General features: G+C 28.2%; 1 protein-coding gene across 4 annotated transcripts in view; it reads left to right on the forward strand.

Annotated features, from left to right (window-relative positions):
• The first annotated feature begins 8,112 nt into the window (after positions 1 to 8,112).
• LOC142321948 (histone-lysine N-methyltransferase, H3 lysine-79 specific-like) overlaps positions 8,113 to 17,920 on the forward strand; it is a 190,223-nt gene continuing 180,415 nt past the window's right edge. For 2 of the 4 annotated variants that reach the window (XM_075360492.1, XM_075360494.1), the window contains exon 1: positions 8,114 to 8,371. In XM_075360492.1, the coding sequence (XP_075216607.1) occupies positions 8,288 to 8,371 (84 nt within the window). In that variant the 5' untranslated portion in view covers positions 8,114 to 8,287. Of the gene's footprint in view, positions 8,372 to 17,920 lie in introns of all 4 variants that reach the window. The other 2 variants (XM_075360491.1, XM_075360490.1) reach the window with 2 other exon arrangements.

Genomic DNA, 17,920 nt, shown 5'->3' on the forward strand with positions numbered 1-17,920 from the left:
TATTTGTGTATACATTATTCATTAGCCTCCTGTTTTTCATCATAAGTGTTGCCAGCAAGGAAGGTAGATCATGTTTAGAAACAGAATAGAAATGAGGAGTTAACTTATTCTAAGCAGAGGGGTTAACAACATAATAATTGTGTTCCTGTGCATTCTGGGTTTGACCAACACTCTGGTTTGGTTTTCCTTCTTTTTTTATGAAATAAAAATATCCTAACTTTTGATCAGATTCTTGTAAAATGTACTGATATGTTGACAACTAAACTAAACAGCTGTTCTTGAATAAATCAGTATTCAAACACAGATGCTGATTTATTCTGTTTTGATCCAAATTATTAAAGGTGTTCCATTTCTTCAGTAATGATATTCTGTTATAACTATAAATTATGATCCTCCATTGCAAGTTTAATCAGAAATGTTTAATTTCCCTTTTTTTAAGATGCTCAAGCAAACAAATAACAATTATAAATGTGGTCAATACTTAATAAAGCTTTTACAAGCAGTTTACAGTTTTTAAAATTGCTTTATTATTAAAGTATTAGTTTTTATTTAAATCAGTTGCACATATTTTCCTTCTAACACCTTATTAAGTATCTTTTAAAAAAAATCACATTTATGTACTTCTGTTACTGATTAGATTATGGTAGATCAGTTTAAAATAAAATAAATATAGTTTCTTAAAATATAATACTATTTACATTAAAATGTATTTTTATTCATAAGTGGATGAATTATGAATTAAAAAATAAAATAAAGGTTTAAAAATTCTACGAGGCTTGGTTGATAAATTTTGCACATTAGCATGCTAACAGAGACAAAAGGTACTATTGAGTTGGGCATGACAGCACATGATACCAAATCCCGCTCCACAAATCTGCAATACGGTGTTGAAATCCATTTACCAGTTTGTTTTCAGTAGCAGCTAAAATGGAGTCAAGTAGGCCAATATGTCAACACGGTTAAAACAGCACGCAGTGATAAAATTTTTAACAGCAGAAAATGTGAATCCTACGAATATTTTTCATCGTTTAAAAGCGGTTTATGATAGTGAAACTGTTGACAGGAGTGCTGTGAATAGGTGGGTGTTGAAATTTCCCGAATGGGAAGCTGGTAAAGCAACAATTGATGCACCTCACAGCAAACAACCAGTTTCTGTGACTGATGATAAACATAAAAAGGAGGTGGATGATATGCTTCAAAGTGACTGTTGAATCACCTAGCAATACATCGCTATTCAGTTAGGAATATCTAAAGAACGAGTATGTTATATTATCGAGGAATTGGGTTACTGTAAAATCTGTGCATGATGGGTACCACGCAAACTCTGATGGTTCTTCACAAGCTGAAGTTTGACCCTATTCCGCATCTACCATACTCACCAGATTTGGCTCTGTGTGACTTCCATTTATTCCCTCATCTCAAGAGGGATTTCAAAGGTAATCATTACACACTGACAGTTTATAACTTAAAATATAAAGAAAAATATATTTTGAATAAAAAGTTTTGTTATTAGAAATCTTTATAAAATATACATTTCAAACATGTATAGGAAACATGACTTTTAGGTCTTACTTAAGAATAAATCTTGGCAAATAATGAAAAGTCGAACTGAATTAGAATAACAAAAAATTAAAATTACTCTTCAGTCATTGCTTGCATGATTGAAAACTTCAGTTCTTGATGAAATAATGATTTTTTATTCAGTGCTGGCTTTTTTCTCAAAAACTGCTTATCACCATTGATCACATGTAACTAATTCAACTACTGTTACAATAAGAAACTATATTATTCATTTTTCTTAAAATGAAAATAAATAAACTTCCTATTATTTTATTAATTGTATTTTTTTATCTCATCCCAGTACCAAAGTTTTGGTAATAAATTGGATTTAAAAATAGTTTTCTTGTATATAGCTGCAGATGATATTTTGTTTTTTTTTTTATTTTATACAGGTATAAAGAATGTGAATAACAAAGTCTGATTGTTTATTATATTTAAAAAATATTTTTATAAGTTTGATGGATATTATAAAGTTTCAAATCAGTTCTTAAAGAAAAGTTGCGTTGGGTCACTATCAGCGGGCTAACATTTTAAGCAGATTTGCTAGAGGTTTTTGCCCACAAGAGTAAAACAAATTTTGATGCAAATTTAATGGTTGTCATTGAATATAATAAAATTTGCATGGTCCAAAGGCCACATGAGTGAGAAACAGAATGGTACCCAGATTCCTACAATTACCACAGAAAAAATGTGTTGTAGGAGAAAAGAAAATAATTTTTGTGAAAAGTTTTATATAATTAATTTATTGTTACCAGATAGTTTGTACTGAAATTAATGTGTGTTTGATGTTTAGAAATGGATAGAAGATTAACAGCCTTTTTAAATAAATAAAAAAAAGTAGAATTAAAATTCAGGGAAGAGCTATTAAAGATTTTGAAGAACTGGGTTGCTATAATAAGAAATGAAAACCAGAAAGCGAAGGTACAGTACAGAAAAAATTAACCAAGAACATTTCCTATTTTCACACATTTTTAATTCTTGGATGAAAGAAGCTTAAAGGAACTAAAAGAAAATATTTAGACTGCAGCATGAACATTAATTTTTGTTGCTGAAATTATTAAGAATTGCAAACAAGAGTTCTTTTGAATGAATGTTAAATTGAATACATGGATAAAATCCATTGCCAGAGAGAAGGGGGAAATAAAAATAAAAATATAAGAATCTTTCAGTTACGTCAAGATTTTATTTTCCATAATATTTTTAGTCTGAGCTGTAAAGTTGTATTTTTATTCATACGATTCTTATATATATATGATTCTTATTCTTATGTATTCTCATATGATTTCCTATATATTCTTATTCAAATAGGTACATAATATACCTTTATACCTATACAAGGCGTTTTTAAAGTAATGAAATAAAAACAAAAATGAACAAACTTTATTACTTCTGCATAAAAATTACATTTATGTATTACTTTTCTACATAGTTGTCTTAAACTTAAAATATTTTTCATAGCACTTCACTAGCTTCTTCATTCCCTCTTCAATAAATTCCACCACTAGTGATTAAAACCATGCATTTGTAATGCCATTTTTAATTTGTCATCATTGTGAAACCTTTATGATGCAGACATTGTTTAAGGTGAAGAAAAATAAAATAATCACTGGGGGCAAAGTGAGGTCTATATGATGGGATGATTGAAGATTTTACAACAAAATTTGTTTAATTGTCTTGTTTGATTTGCCATGTATGGCTGGGTATTGTGATGCAAAAACAAAACCTCACAAATAGCACTACACATAATGTTTTTCTTTGCAGCTCTTCTAAGATTTTTTAATATTTCATGATAAATATTGGCATTCACAGTAATTACTAAATCAACAAGCAAGACAGACACCCTTTTTGGCCCAAAAAACAGCCATACATAAGCTTCTTTACCAAATGTTCTTGTTTGAACTTCTTTGGTCAAGGAAGTAATGAATATCACTATTCACCATTAACTTCTGCCTTGTCAAATAAGAAAGAAATCCAAGTTTCATTTCTGGTAATGTGATCAAACAACTCATCACCTTCATTTTCATAACACTGCAAAAATTTGTGGGCTGCAGCAAGATTTTCCTTTGCGTGTGTAACACAAAGATCTGTAATATCTGGCCCATAATATTTTATAGATTTTAGTCAAGATTCATAAATCAAAGACAGTTGTGATATGGTGGAGCACTGGTTTTCTCAGAATTTTTCACCAACGTTTTGAAATAAATCATCTGTTATCAACTGTGGCTGACTGCTATGTTCTTCATCATGAATGTTCATTCATTTTTTATGAAATGAAAATAAATTGTACTAAGGTTTTGATGTAGAGGTTACAGATGATGTAGTGTTTGTAGGAAATGAAGTGTAGGACAGTCAACTGATTATTTCAAAATTGGAGACATTGTGACAAAAAACAAAATGAGAATATGAGACAAAAAGCGAATAAAGTTTTATACAAATAAAGGAAGAATTGAACTAGAAAAACTGGAGTACTTAAGTATCATATTTTAAGAAAAACTGACGAATTGAAAATTCAATAAGTTCTGGAAAATCTTTGGATAAGAAAGTATCTTTTCATAGAAGGAAAAAGTAGGATGGAGTTGAACTGTAGAAAGTGTCTTCTGAAATGCTACATTTGGAGTACACCTCTGAGTGGATATGAAACATAGATTCTACGAAAAAATGAAAAAGAAAGGTTGATGTATCTACACATTCATCTTCCATGAAGAATGTAGACTGAACAAGATTAGAAGCTTATTCAGAATAGGAAAGCTAATCGGCTGAGGCATATTTCAAGAGAAGATGCAAAGAAGAGAAACTGGAAGTGATTAAAACTTACAGAAAAAAAGAGAATTATTAAGAACTCAAAAATTAAGCTGGAAGTAGAAGAGAATGGATACAGAGATGATGTAAAGGACCTGCCTGAGGCCAGATAATCTTATGGTGATGATAAGTATTTCTACTACTAGAAATACTCATTAAGTCTAGCTTAAGACTATTTCATGTGGGGGTCAAAAAATGCAACTCAAAAATATAGCTTGGTTGCAGAAAATTGTTTAAAAAAAGATATGAAACAGATTTTTTACTAAAATCAATAGTTTATGAGAAATCTGCAAAAAACGCATTTTACTCCCCTAACCAACGCTCTATAAACCCCTCCCCCCCTTATTTTCTAGGACTCCAGATTCTTTATAAGTGGGTAAAACTGAATATACCATACAAATTAGTCACTGATATTTATATTTCATATTTATTTTATTTGTACCCTATAGAGTCTGTGATACTGCTGAATTTTCAGATTTACAAAAAACATACTTTAAATTAAATAACCTTACTTGTAAAGGACCTTATCAATATGTACCCATTAAACTTGAAACTCTGTAACATTGTATCTCCAATTTAGAATAGTAGAATTGAATTTAATAATGCATGATATAATGGTGTGTACAGAAATGAAAGAAAATAAATGAATAAAAAAGATAGGCAGAAAAAACTAACATTGCCATACCACATATTCTATTTAGCCAAAAATGTGTCTGAGTGGTTTATAGCTCAGTTGGACACTATATGCTACATTACTATTGGGATAGTAAAAAATTTTACTTAAGCTTAAAATATTATTTATAGAATAGATCAACATCCCAAAGTTGATGTTTCTGACATCAGTATCATTCTCAATATTAATTGCAGAATAATAAGTGCTTGATGATAAAATGACAAAGAAATAAATTATATGACTTTTTTTTACCATCTTAATAAATTGTTTACTTTTATTCATTAGAATTTAGTGTTGAACTTGTCTAAATTTTTTAAAATGATTTGTGGTTATTATTACATTTTATAAATTATTATTTACCTCTCAGTTTTACTATTTTGTTGAAAGCTATAATTTTCTTTTTTTCAGTTTAAACCTTAATGGGTTTTAAACTGATATTTAGTTTTGAGTTATATTAATACACAAATGGAATCTTTACATTGTTAAATTATTTTTTTTTTTTTTTTTTAGTTTAGTAGTTCATGCTTTATGACCTGAGAACTGTTTTTACAAAAGGGACCTCCTGGAAATGAGTGACATGCAATAAAAGCAACAAACAGTAAAGTTTATTGCATAGCTATAACTAATTGTGTTGAGAACACAATGTCAACTTTAATAATACAAAGAAATAGGGTTTTTTATTTACCCTTTTGAAATCAATATTTTATTTATTTCACGCTGGGGTTTAAAATATTGTGTTACAGTTTAATACCCTTTTTCTTAGCTAGCTGCCAAAATAAATTAAGTAACAGTTAATAACTAATTTTCTGTAATTTTAAATAGTTTATGTAACATTCTTTGATTTGATTGAATTAAGAAAATCTGTAATGATTAACATTTTAATAAGAAAAATACTACCAGAATGATATTTGACTGGCAGCAATGTCAAATTTTTATGAAGGATAGGAATAAGCCTATTCTTCCCTTGGAAGTATACAACAATAATCTTGTATACTTCCAAACATGTAGGATATCATTTATCTTTTCACATTCTAAGGAATTTTAGGTTAGTAAGAATAAATTTCATAAAAACACTAAAAAAATAGTTTTAAATAAATTAAAATTTATTTAAATAATTTGTTTTGCTTTATCATCAGATGTTTTAGCTATTACATGTTTATTCATAAAATATGCTGAGCCTTCAGATTTTTCACTTCAGCAACAAATTATTTTTATCATTGTTTTTACAGTGAGAGAAATTATTCTGTTATTGAAACCAGTCTTCTTTACCATTACTTAATATTTTGTAAAAAGACATCCATTTAAATAATCAATTGTATAAAAAGGAATCAACTCGCTCAGTTTAATGCTTAAGAAAAACATTTAAAAAATGGAAGAAAAATTTATTATAACCATTATTTCATGTTTACATAAGATTTATTTGAAGGAGTATAAAAACTTCACTAAAATTAATTAATTCTGGTGATAACCACATGAGTCAGAATGAAAAAGTATATATGAGCTGTAGCATTAAGATTCACCTTAGGACATTTAAGATAGTCATCATAAGGTAAAAAAGTGATACATACATCCTAATTAAGGTAACTAAATTATTCTAGTTGCATACAATTAATCATATCCACCATTTTTTTAATGAAGTGGAAAAAAAATGTGAGGAACTTTAAAAAAGAAATGTAAATAAAATTACTAAGTTTGTAAACTTGTAAAAGGTTTTTATGATCATTTTACTACCTTAATACATCTTATTCATGGGGAAGTATTGTCATTCATGACATTTTGAAGTGGTTAGGAAAATTTTCTGATGTATAATTGAATAGTGCATAGATGTCTGCTGTATTTGTTAAAAAAAGAAAAAGCAGATAATATATAATATTTAACCACCTCAAAATTGACACTGTTAATGCCACCTACAGCACCATTTATGAAAGACTTGAATAAAAGTAAAAAAAAGATTTGATTAAAGACTATATAAATATTTTAAAGTTTGTTCAACTAAATTTAGAAAGCAAATAGTTTATTCATTTTTGTTAGTATTAATATCTATTTTTAAATGTAGATTTGATTTGCAGTAGTATTTGTTAAGTTTTGGTTTAGAATTTTGTAATCTGTAGGTATTTTATTTTATTACAGTTACATAAATGAAAACTTATGTAGAATTCATAAATTAAAAATAAGTTCTGGAATAAGGAGTAGATTAAGTGTTAATTTGTATAAGCAAGTCTACACATTACCCAAATCCAGTTTGTGTTTGGGTGATTTTATTCACACTTATGGAATGTTTTAGGACATCCTCATTTAATAAACTTGTCCATGGTAAATCACTTTATTTAGTTAAGCAACTAACAGTGGAAGAATACTTCATTATTTTACACTGGCTAATGAATCAGTGATGAAGTACTTGGTAACAATAAAAAAAAAAAAAAAAAAATTATACTGATTTCCTACTGTTATTAATTATATTTTTGTTTATTCTGTTCACCGCAATCACTTTAAAATTAATCAAACTATTGTTGTTTGACTGACTATAAGAGCATCCACAATCTAATAAAAATATGCATTTAGACTAGATAGAATAAATAGATTTACGGTTTCTACTGCATGGATAAAAACAGTATTGCATAGACATTGAATATATTTTTTTCGTGGTGCATGTAATGAAATCTTTTATTTCGATGAAATAGTTTTTTATCGTAGCTAAAGTTATTTATTTAGCTATTCGCTATCCTACAGGCCTAAATTTAGCTTGGTGCTTGGTACGATTTATATAATGGAATTTGTACGTTTGAAAATTAAAAATAAAAGGTCCGCATTCCTATAAATAATGATCCTTGTTAGTTGTACATCCCTCTATGAAGAATGTTTTAAGATTTATAAAATACTAATGAAATATTCCCTCATTGCTGTATTGGTACGTATAATATAGAATACGAAACAAGTTTCTGTAAATGTTTAGCAGAAAAATCGAAAAACTTCGTTAGTGTCATGAAATGCGCTGGAGTAGTCACAATTGAAAATTCCAACCAGTGAATCGTTCGCCTTGTGGTGGGGGGAGTAGTGTCAGTGGATGCGCGCGCAGGCAGGTGCTGAACGAACGGCCATTTTGCATTGTCAGTTCCATCATGGCGTGTGTTGGTGTGCGAGATGGATTTGGTCGTGTTGTTGAAAACGGTCACTGACAAAGTGTATTGTACTTTAGTGAAGTGTATTATGATTTTGTGATGTAAAGTGCTATTTAATATTATTATAATTTGAGGCATGGCGCAGGAATTAAGGCTGCACAGCCCAGTAGGAGCCGAACCCGTTGTTTATCAATGGCCTTTAACTTCAGGCAGAGGAGCGGTAAGTGCAGGCAGTGATGCCAAACTACATGTTAACTTTTTAAAATTTTTTTTCTTGCCTTTATTTATATTTAATTGATATGGGGAAATGACCGTTGGAACTGAGTAGGAGGAGTTTGTTTAGAATTTGCTAAATTGTTGTATTTTAACTATCCACGTTATAAAAACTTTAAATTGAGTGATTTTTTATTTAGAAATATGAAATTAAGAATTAATTAGTTAAGGTTATTGTGTAATTTTTCTCCCTGAAGTAATTCAAAAGTTTTATTAGTCGTTGTAATGCCCATAAAAGCGTGGCATTAAGTGTTATTTATTGTTTATAATAATAGTAAAAAAATAGGTCAAGTGGATTGGTGCGTTAGCATTTATGATTCTCATTGGGTCGTTTTTCACTGTTATCTGCTTATGTATTTGTTCACGATTACGTTCGACAATATACTATATTAGTTAATGAGCGTTTCGTATTTAATTACGTGAGTTCATTGTTGATCTTAGATAAAATTAATTTTAATGTGGTTGTATATAAATGTAGGCCTCGACGGTGATCTTGCACACCATGTCGATAGTGAACACTGCGAGAAATAATTTTTGATATGCTAGTTCAAAATAAATTTGAATTTAATGGACGAGGCCGTCTTAATTGAAGGTGTATACTTCAAATTTTGAACGTTTACATTTTGATTATTGTTTACAGATACTTTTGTAGTTCTTAATTGGCCACGCTAGTATTTTTAACATGTTTTGATGTTAGAAAAAACGTAAGATTCAAATTTTGGTTTAGTTTGCAAATTTTCTGTAAACGTAGAGATTTAATTTTTATACCGCTTGCAATGTTTCGTTAACTTTGCCATTTCATTTACATTTAGTAACAACGTGGTTTTTTACAGACTGTTTTCCAATGTTTAAATTATTATTTTTTTGCTTTGATGTTTAATAAAATTACAATTTTTGCTGTTTAATGGAAATTAATATACTCAATTTGTGTGTGCCCAATTTTTTATGTCCCCCAAACTTATACTGATATTTACAAGATTAAGGTGAATATTTTAAAGTAACCTACTAACCTTCTAATTTAATTTACTCATAAAGGGGTTGGATATCCTACTTATTTACGATGTTGATTTGTGCAGTTTGAAAATTTTTTTAAAGATTGTTGCTAATTTTATGAGTTTTTTTTAAATAAAGCTAATTATTAAAATTACTATTTTTTTAAGCTAGTATGTATAAAAAGCTAAGGGTTTCATTTTAATTTTTTCAATTATTTCTCTATATCCTGTAATTTTAAAAGATGTTTTTCATGTTAGTCAATACAAGTATTGCTACATTGAATGTATGCTTTGTATTATATATTTTTTGTGGGTAGGTGTAAGTTAACATAATCAGTCCTGCTTAAGTGAGGTTATTACTATAGATGATTTTCCTCAATTTATTTATTTTTTTTTATAGTTTACATAAATCCTTCTCTTGTAAATGCTCTTGCACATCCAAGAAAAAAAAAATGTGTATTGAATTGGAAATGTTTGCAGTCTTTAACTTTGAACAGTATTGAATTATAATGGTTTATATGTGTTCTGATATTTCTATTTTATTATGAGATTCTGTTAAGTGTTAATTATTCATCTTTGGTTATCAGGTTTTTTATGCTTTATGTCGCAGTTGGTGTGTAAATATTTTTTGTTCTTCATTATATTCTCATAAGTTGCTTGCAGCTTATATTGTAGGGAGGTACAAACACATTTTGATTAAACACCTGCTTGAAATATAACTAGTGAAAGTGAGGTCATGCCAGGTAGGGATGAATGAGGGAACATGCTGTGCAGCAGCTTTTTGATGTGTTATTCAAAAGGTCCCACTGAACTAGCTGTTCCACCCCTCTTCAATCAACTACCAAATATGCTAATTAGAGAGGGTCATAAGGCTATGGGAACGGAGCAACAGCTTCCACTAGATTCAGTTTTTAAAATACATTTATTTAATATTTATATTTAAAATTTCTTCCGTCTCTTAAGCTGTATGCTAAGTACGGTTCAGTTGGTCTTGTCTGGCCCATTAATTGCTAAGTACATCATTAGGACTTGCATTTTACATTTAAATAAAGTAGCTTCTATACTTGAATCCTAAAAATCTGCAAAATCACAGTACTACTGTTTTAACAGCTAATATGAAGCTTAATATTTTTGTTTCTTTTGTTAATATTTCCAAATCTAATAATTGGTAATATTACATCATTATTGTTTTTTTTTTCATATGATCATCTGTTTTTTTCTATTGAAAAAGTAACATTTGTGATGAATATCTTTGAATTGGATAATTTTTAATTGGACATTGTATTGTGGGAGCTTTATTTCAGTAAGTGAAGCTAGTGTTGAGTCGTGCTGAATAGCTTTACCACATGAAGGATTTCTTTTAAATATCATCTTGACTTAATATTGATATATATATATATATATTTTGATATATTTATATTTAGCAAAATATTTTTTCTATCTATTGATAAACTAGAAAACTAAAGCTGCCTTGTATAATAGAATACTAATTTCTTATAAATAAATCATATTTTATTTGTATTTCTTTCTGTCTGAACACTGCTGCTACGTAAAGCTATGCAACTAATACTAGGAAGGTGTAGGGAGACACCCTTTTTGATCACTTTATATGTTGGTTGGCAGTAGTTTTCCCTATTTACAGGCAGCTTATAGACTAATGAGTACAACATTACCAAGATAATTTAAGTTACTGATGCTGTATAGTATTACTTACTGATAATTATAAATTTTATTTACTCATTTGCTGGTAAATATTTTTAAATAAAGAAATTAAATTTGATTTAAAAGTATGTTTTGTTTAAATCAGATTGGCAGAGTATTATTATTTATGTTTAACAGACTTTTTGTTTTAAAAAAAACAAAATAAGATCAGTGTTTCTTACTAATTTCAATTTATGCATATTTTGCTGTTAATTGAATATGATTTGTTTTACTAATCATATCTCATTTTAATATTGATATAATAATTATTTTAATAGCAGTGATGTACAGAAAAGTTGTTAAACTGATGAGAAACAGATGTTATATAATAGATAATGCTGTGGATTTTGTGAGAGAAAGTTCATTGTACAGTGATGTTGATGTGAAATTAATAAATATATAGATATGCGCGCGCACACACACACATATATAAATATATATAGCTATATATATATATATTATATACATATGTATTATATATATACAAACATACATATACACACATAGAGTAATATGATGATACTAGAATAAATACATTATGAGTTACTTTGTAAATGTGTTTATTATTTGTCTTAAGAGAAAAAGTTCATAGTACAACTATGTGATGTGAAAATTAAATACGTTATAATCTAAATGAGTAAATATATAATAAGCAGCTTAATTGGATATTTTGGAATTAAATTATTTCAGTTCAATTTTGATGTTTGTAAGTGCTATTATAAAAAAAATTGGTTTAAATACAGTTATTCTTGTTATTTTATGTGGGCCTTATCATTTAATAAATTATTAATTTAAATGTTACCTATCTTACTAATGGCATTAATTCATGCAAACTTTTTGTGAATAAATTCTAATATTTTGTACCTGAAATATATTTTTAAGCTATTTCTTTATTGGCTGCTACTATTGCTTGCCAACCACTTATCTAAAAAATGGTGTTTATTTATTTATTATCATCGTATTTATTAACAGATATTGAAGAAAAAAATTGACCCATGTCAGCCATAGTAATGTAGACTACATTTGTAGTATAACTACATTTTCAGTGAGTATCTTGCAATGTATAAAAAAATGAACGTATGATATGAACACTTAGAATTTGTATAAACAAAAATAAAACACCAGTGCCTAACAATTTTTATGATGCGGTACATAAATATACTCCTAAGATAAATTGCTAATTAAATTAGTCCTAAGATATATTTTGGAAATTGTACCATTGTCTGTGGGCTGCTGTCCATTTGAGTAGCACTTTGTTTTGCTTTTTTCTCAGTTTATATTTGTTTTCATGTATGTTATATGTGTAAACAGCTAAATTTCTTAATATTTTAAAAGAAATATGAATCTTCAAATTTAATCCTTCAATGTATTGTAATAGAAAATAAAATAGGTTATAATGCTCTGTGATTTTATGGTGCTGATTTATTTTTTACCCCAACTAATTTTTGGTGAATTAATCTCTTTCCCGTGGGATATGTAGCATATTTTATATTTTAATTATGTTAATAAAAATATATTATTTAATGGATGATTATGTTCATTGAAGAATCATTATTAAAAATTTCAGAATATTTTGCTGAATTTTTTTTAATTCTAAAATAATTGTCTGTGCTGATCCAAAGATACTGAAAGGAATTGATTTTAAAATTATTTTATATGTTGTACAGAAAAATTTCATACATATACTGCTTGCTAGCAACCAGTATGCAACCAGTTTCTTTAAAGAAAGTCAGTTTATAGTTTAACTTCCTTTAAAAAATTTATTTTTTTGTTAAAAATGTATTCTCTGGAACACAGAAAAGTGTATTGTAACAAGATCTATCCATAAGGGATAGGGTTTACTTTAAATATTCTTAAGTTTTATTTTTTTTGTTCGGATAGCTACACCTTTGGAGTTTAGTGGCCAAATAGGTTGTTAAAAATTAAATTTGTAAAATATGTATTGTTAACAGTGTTAGCACAATCTTTATACTTTAAATTAAAAAAGTTGCTACAAGTTGTTAATGGCATCAATTTTTGTGTTTATTTGAATGTATTAGTTGCTAGATCAGTGTTTATCAATCTTTTTTGAATAAGGCTATTTTAAAATTTACGTTATACTTGAGATAAAGACTACATTGACCTAAAAGAGATTACACTTAGTGTAGATATTTAAACTATAAGACTGTTACAGTATGGATGTAAAGATAGTATGCAAAATATTTTATAAAAAAAAAAACTTAAAAGCAATTAAAGTTTACAGTACATTAACATTTTTTCATTAATGTTATTAATAGTGGTATATAATTCTGATATGTAATATCATTTACACAGTGGTTTATCAGTGAACTCATTGAACTTATGATAATGTACTTAAACATAGTGATGCAAGGATGACACAGACGGACTAGAATAAATTTATTGTGATTTTTTTTTCTGTGCTTAAAATAATTGTAGATAAGTAATGGCAGAATCATGTCTGGAAACTTCTGTGCTAAATTTACAGTTCAAATAGATATTAGACCATTTGTAATTGATGTAAATATTCTTTTAGATCATGTTGAGTAGCGTTTCAGAAAGCTGTTTAGTAGTAGTATACAGTGATTTTACTTGTCCTGTACTTTTAATATCTATCAAAAGTATAAAGACTGTGTAATATGGCAGAAAATGAATTGATGTGTCAAACACACTATGATTATAGAATAGATGGGTTTTGTTATGTAATTTAATATTGTTGCATAATTATTATATAAAACAGTTTGTGTTTCTTTTTTCTATATCAAAATTTTATAGAAATTATTCATTTTTGTGTAATATATTATTTGTTAAAAAATTTGTTTTATTTTAATGGTGTAACTATAAAATACTGTTACAGTATGGTAGCTGAGGTTTGTTTTTTTATTACTCTGCTCCAAAGGTTGGTTTGATTGGACTTTGCATCTCTTTTATACAAAGCTTATGTATTACTGGATAGATATGGTCCTAGAATTATGCATTAACGAGTGTTCCTATTTTTTAGTTGACTAAATAAAACTTTTTTCTTTAAAGAGAAAATTACTTTTTAATTTGATTATTTGGATTGTAAACATTCTTTTCAATTATACCTAACAATTACTGCGATATTTTTTGTGAATTTTTCACTTTATGTAAATGTCAGAATTTTAGAATTTAAATTTGTAAGTTTTTCATTAAAAAATGTATTTTTATATTTGCTAGTTGTAAAAAAAAAATGTTGGAATTACATTTCTGATTATTTATTAATACTGAATTTTAAATAATTATTTAATTTTTTGGTCAATCAAATTGTTTATTGAATTATAATTAAAGTACCTATAAAATAAATATTTTAAACATACAGGAAACCAACCTTCAATCATTCACTTGTATGTAACGCTTTTAGCTTTTAACGGGTCTGTAACCACATCATTATGCTTTCATTTCAGACCCAGGACCTAATATAAACTGTTTTTGAACCATTTAAATTATGGTAATGAATTTTCCAATAATTTGTGCACCACATGTAACACTAAATTTCACAAAGTTAAAATTTCCAAACTTCATGCCACAAAATTATTCAGTGCAGAGATATATATATATATTATTTTCATTCTAATCATGAACCCCTAGCTTGTTCCATTAATGAATAGAGTATCATCTGCAACACAAAATAATATAAGTAGAGAAAGATATTACAACTTTATAAACTCTTCATAAACTACAATTATAATTTAGATGGATAATACGTAAAGAAGTTGACCCAGTATAATATACTTCATTGTTACTTCAAAAAAATTATTCTGCATTAATAGAAACACAAAGCTTGAAAGAATAATTGTGTTACAGAAATGAAGCAGATCAGTAAATATGTCTGATGCATATTCTTAATGAAAAATTCCAACGCATTGTATTCTCTTTGTAATACTTCTGATACTACTGAATAAGCACCTTTATGATAACACTCGCCATGTTAAAGAAAACTTTCAGTGTGTAAGATTGCATATTTATAAAATTATGTTAATATTAAGGAGATTAATGAAAAGAAAAAAATTATGTAGTGAATTTTTAATAGTTATTGAATCCCCAAATTATCTCAAACAACAGGCTTCTGGTTTTTTTTTATGGTTGGTCCATAATATAAGCCAAAGATACCTTATATCTAGGAATGTAGAGTTAAAATTTTTTCCATATAAAGAGATAAAAAAATATGATTAAGATTTGAACCCATAACTTTCCAAATGAAGGGCAAATTTTATGGATGATCACTGCCTTCTATATTATCGTTCTATTTAAAGAGTAATTATACAGATTATTCGGTTTCTTTTATGAAATTTTCCTAATATAGGTTTCCAGATGATCACTGCCATCTATATCTACATTCTATTTAAAGAATAATTATACAGATTTTTTTATGAGATTTTCCTATTGTAGGTTTTCATTATTTTATTTATTTATTTTAATATTATACATCCTATTATGGATTCAATTCCATTGCTTTTTTTCCAATTAGTTGATTTGAGAATTTTACTCATCACATACTTCCAATAACACTGGTCAACATGATTTTTGTCTCACAACTACCAATAAGAGTACTTAATGCAGTTTTTTTAACCTGTTTTTAAATATGTATTCGGAATTTCTTCATAACCCAGTTTTTTTTGTTATTTTAAATATTTAAAACGTTTTTCGTCCATTTGTCCATTGTAAAGTAAAAGCTCTTAGAGATTAGAGATTGTAAATATGGTGGAACCAAATAATGTAATCTAAAGGTTACCGTTGCTACTGTTGTGCAGGTTTAGACATGTACAAACGTGATCTAGTGTAGCACCATTCTTCAGAACGATGCCAGTTGTGAGATAGTAGTGAACCAGTAAACACGTCGTTGTGAGTGCTTTGTGTGTTTGAATTATTGTGTATTACATATTTACAACTTTTTTTTTTTTAATTAGTCGTTAGTTACAAAATGTCTAGAGTTTGTTTAAATCATATAATATCCTGTAATATCCTTATAATCATCCTATGTATTTTGTGAAGTGACGCTCAAATCCCATTGGTGAAACCTTACTCCATTAGTAAAAAAGTGTTGTGAAATTTATTTTGGGTGTAAAATCGGGGACCAAACAAGGGCCTTGTCCCCAGATATCTGGTGTTCATAATGTTCTAGGCTTCTCACTGCATGGAAAAATGGAATGCTGTCCCCATGATTTGGAGGGAACCCAAAGATCACTCTTCTGATTGTTATTTCTGCTTACAAACATTAAAGGGATTACATCAAAATCAAAACATACAGTGGTGTACTCTATCTTGCAATCTGCAGTGAGACCAGTTCCACATTGTGAAGAATTGCTCGTACTAGAGCCTCCAGAACATGTGACATTAGATGAAGAGAGCTCAGAATCTGATGGAAGTAAGGAAGAAAAAGAAACAGATTCTGGTGATACAACTTTTGAACAAAGCAGTTCATCTTAGTCTCATTTACTGACTCAAAAAAATCTTAATCTCATATGAGATTTAAAGTTATCAAAAAAAAAAAAATAGTTTAAAATGACATTTCTTCTCTTATGGAGACACTTTGTAATGAATGTAACCCAACAGAATGGCGCTTGTTCATTGATTCCTCTAAACTTAGTTTAAAGCTGTGTTTCTGCATTATGTCAATAAATTTACATCAGTATTTGTGGCTCTCTCTGCTAGTATGAAAGAAACCTAAGAAAACTAATTTATATTGGAAAAGTCTCAATATGCAGTGTATGAATGGAATATTTGTGGTGATTTGAAGGTAATTTATTTAGGGCATTATTCTTGGTCTGCAGCTTGGTTATACGAAGTACTGTTTTTCTGTGAATGGGATAGTAGAATCAGAAAAAACTTTCATTAAAAAACAATGGCCTAAACGTGAATCAGTCATTCCTGAACAGAAAAATGTGAACATGACCTGTTGTGTAATCCTAAAAATATGTATCAACCGCCGTTACATATCAAACTAGGATTAATGAGGAATCTCATCAAGGCCATGGACAGAATCCCTGGTTTCGTGTACTTAAAACAGAATTGTCCAAAAATTAGTGATGCAAAAATTAAAGAAGGAATATTTGTGGGTCCACAAATACGATCACCAATGCATGATGAAAAGTTTGAGGAACTATTGAATCCACTGGAGAAAGCAACTTTGAAAGCATTCAAAAATGTTACTCAGAGTTTTTTGAGAAGTCGAAATGCGGAAAATTACCGTGATATCGTCAACGATCTTATAAAAGTTTGGGTTGTATTATGTCCTTAATAGTACACTGCATTCGCACCTAGATTTCTTCCTGGAAAATCTTGGTGTAGTGAGCGATGAGCCCGGGGAACACTTTCATCAGGAGATTTCAGTTTTGGAAAAGAGATATCAGGGCAAATTGAATCCTAATATGCTGGCCGATTATTGTTAAGAATGCAGAAAGTATTAAAATGTTTGAAATTATAAACGCCTGTCTTTCTCGGAAACATTGCGTGATGGGGTAAAATCGATATCATATTTGAATTCAGGAGAAAAAATACTATTAGAATCGCATATTTTTCTTTCTGAAAAAAATTTATTTTTTGTCTCCCAGTGTAAGCGGTCATCAGTTTAATTATTTTACATAAGATGGTACAAAAATATGATATCTGTTACATTTGAAATTAAAGTTGTTTTTGCAGGATCTAAAAATATTTGCATACAAATTTATTTGTTTGTAAAGTTTTTGGTTTGCTTATTTTTTTATATAAATTCTAAAACAGTTTATCCTGTTTAAACAGTAAACGTACTACATAATGTTCCATTTTTAAGTAATTAATTATGGTAA

The sequence above is a fragment of the Lycorma delicatula genome, chromosome 3 (assembly GCF_047948215.1).
Source record: "Lycorma delicatula isolate Av1 chromosome 3, ASM4794821v1, whole genome shotgun sequence".
Taxonomy (NCBI): Eukaryota; Metazoa; Arthropoda; class Insecta; order Hemiptera; family Fulgoridae; genus Lycorma; species Lycorma delicatula.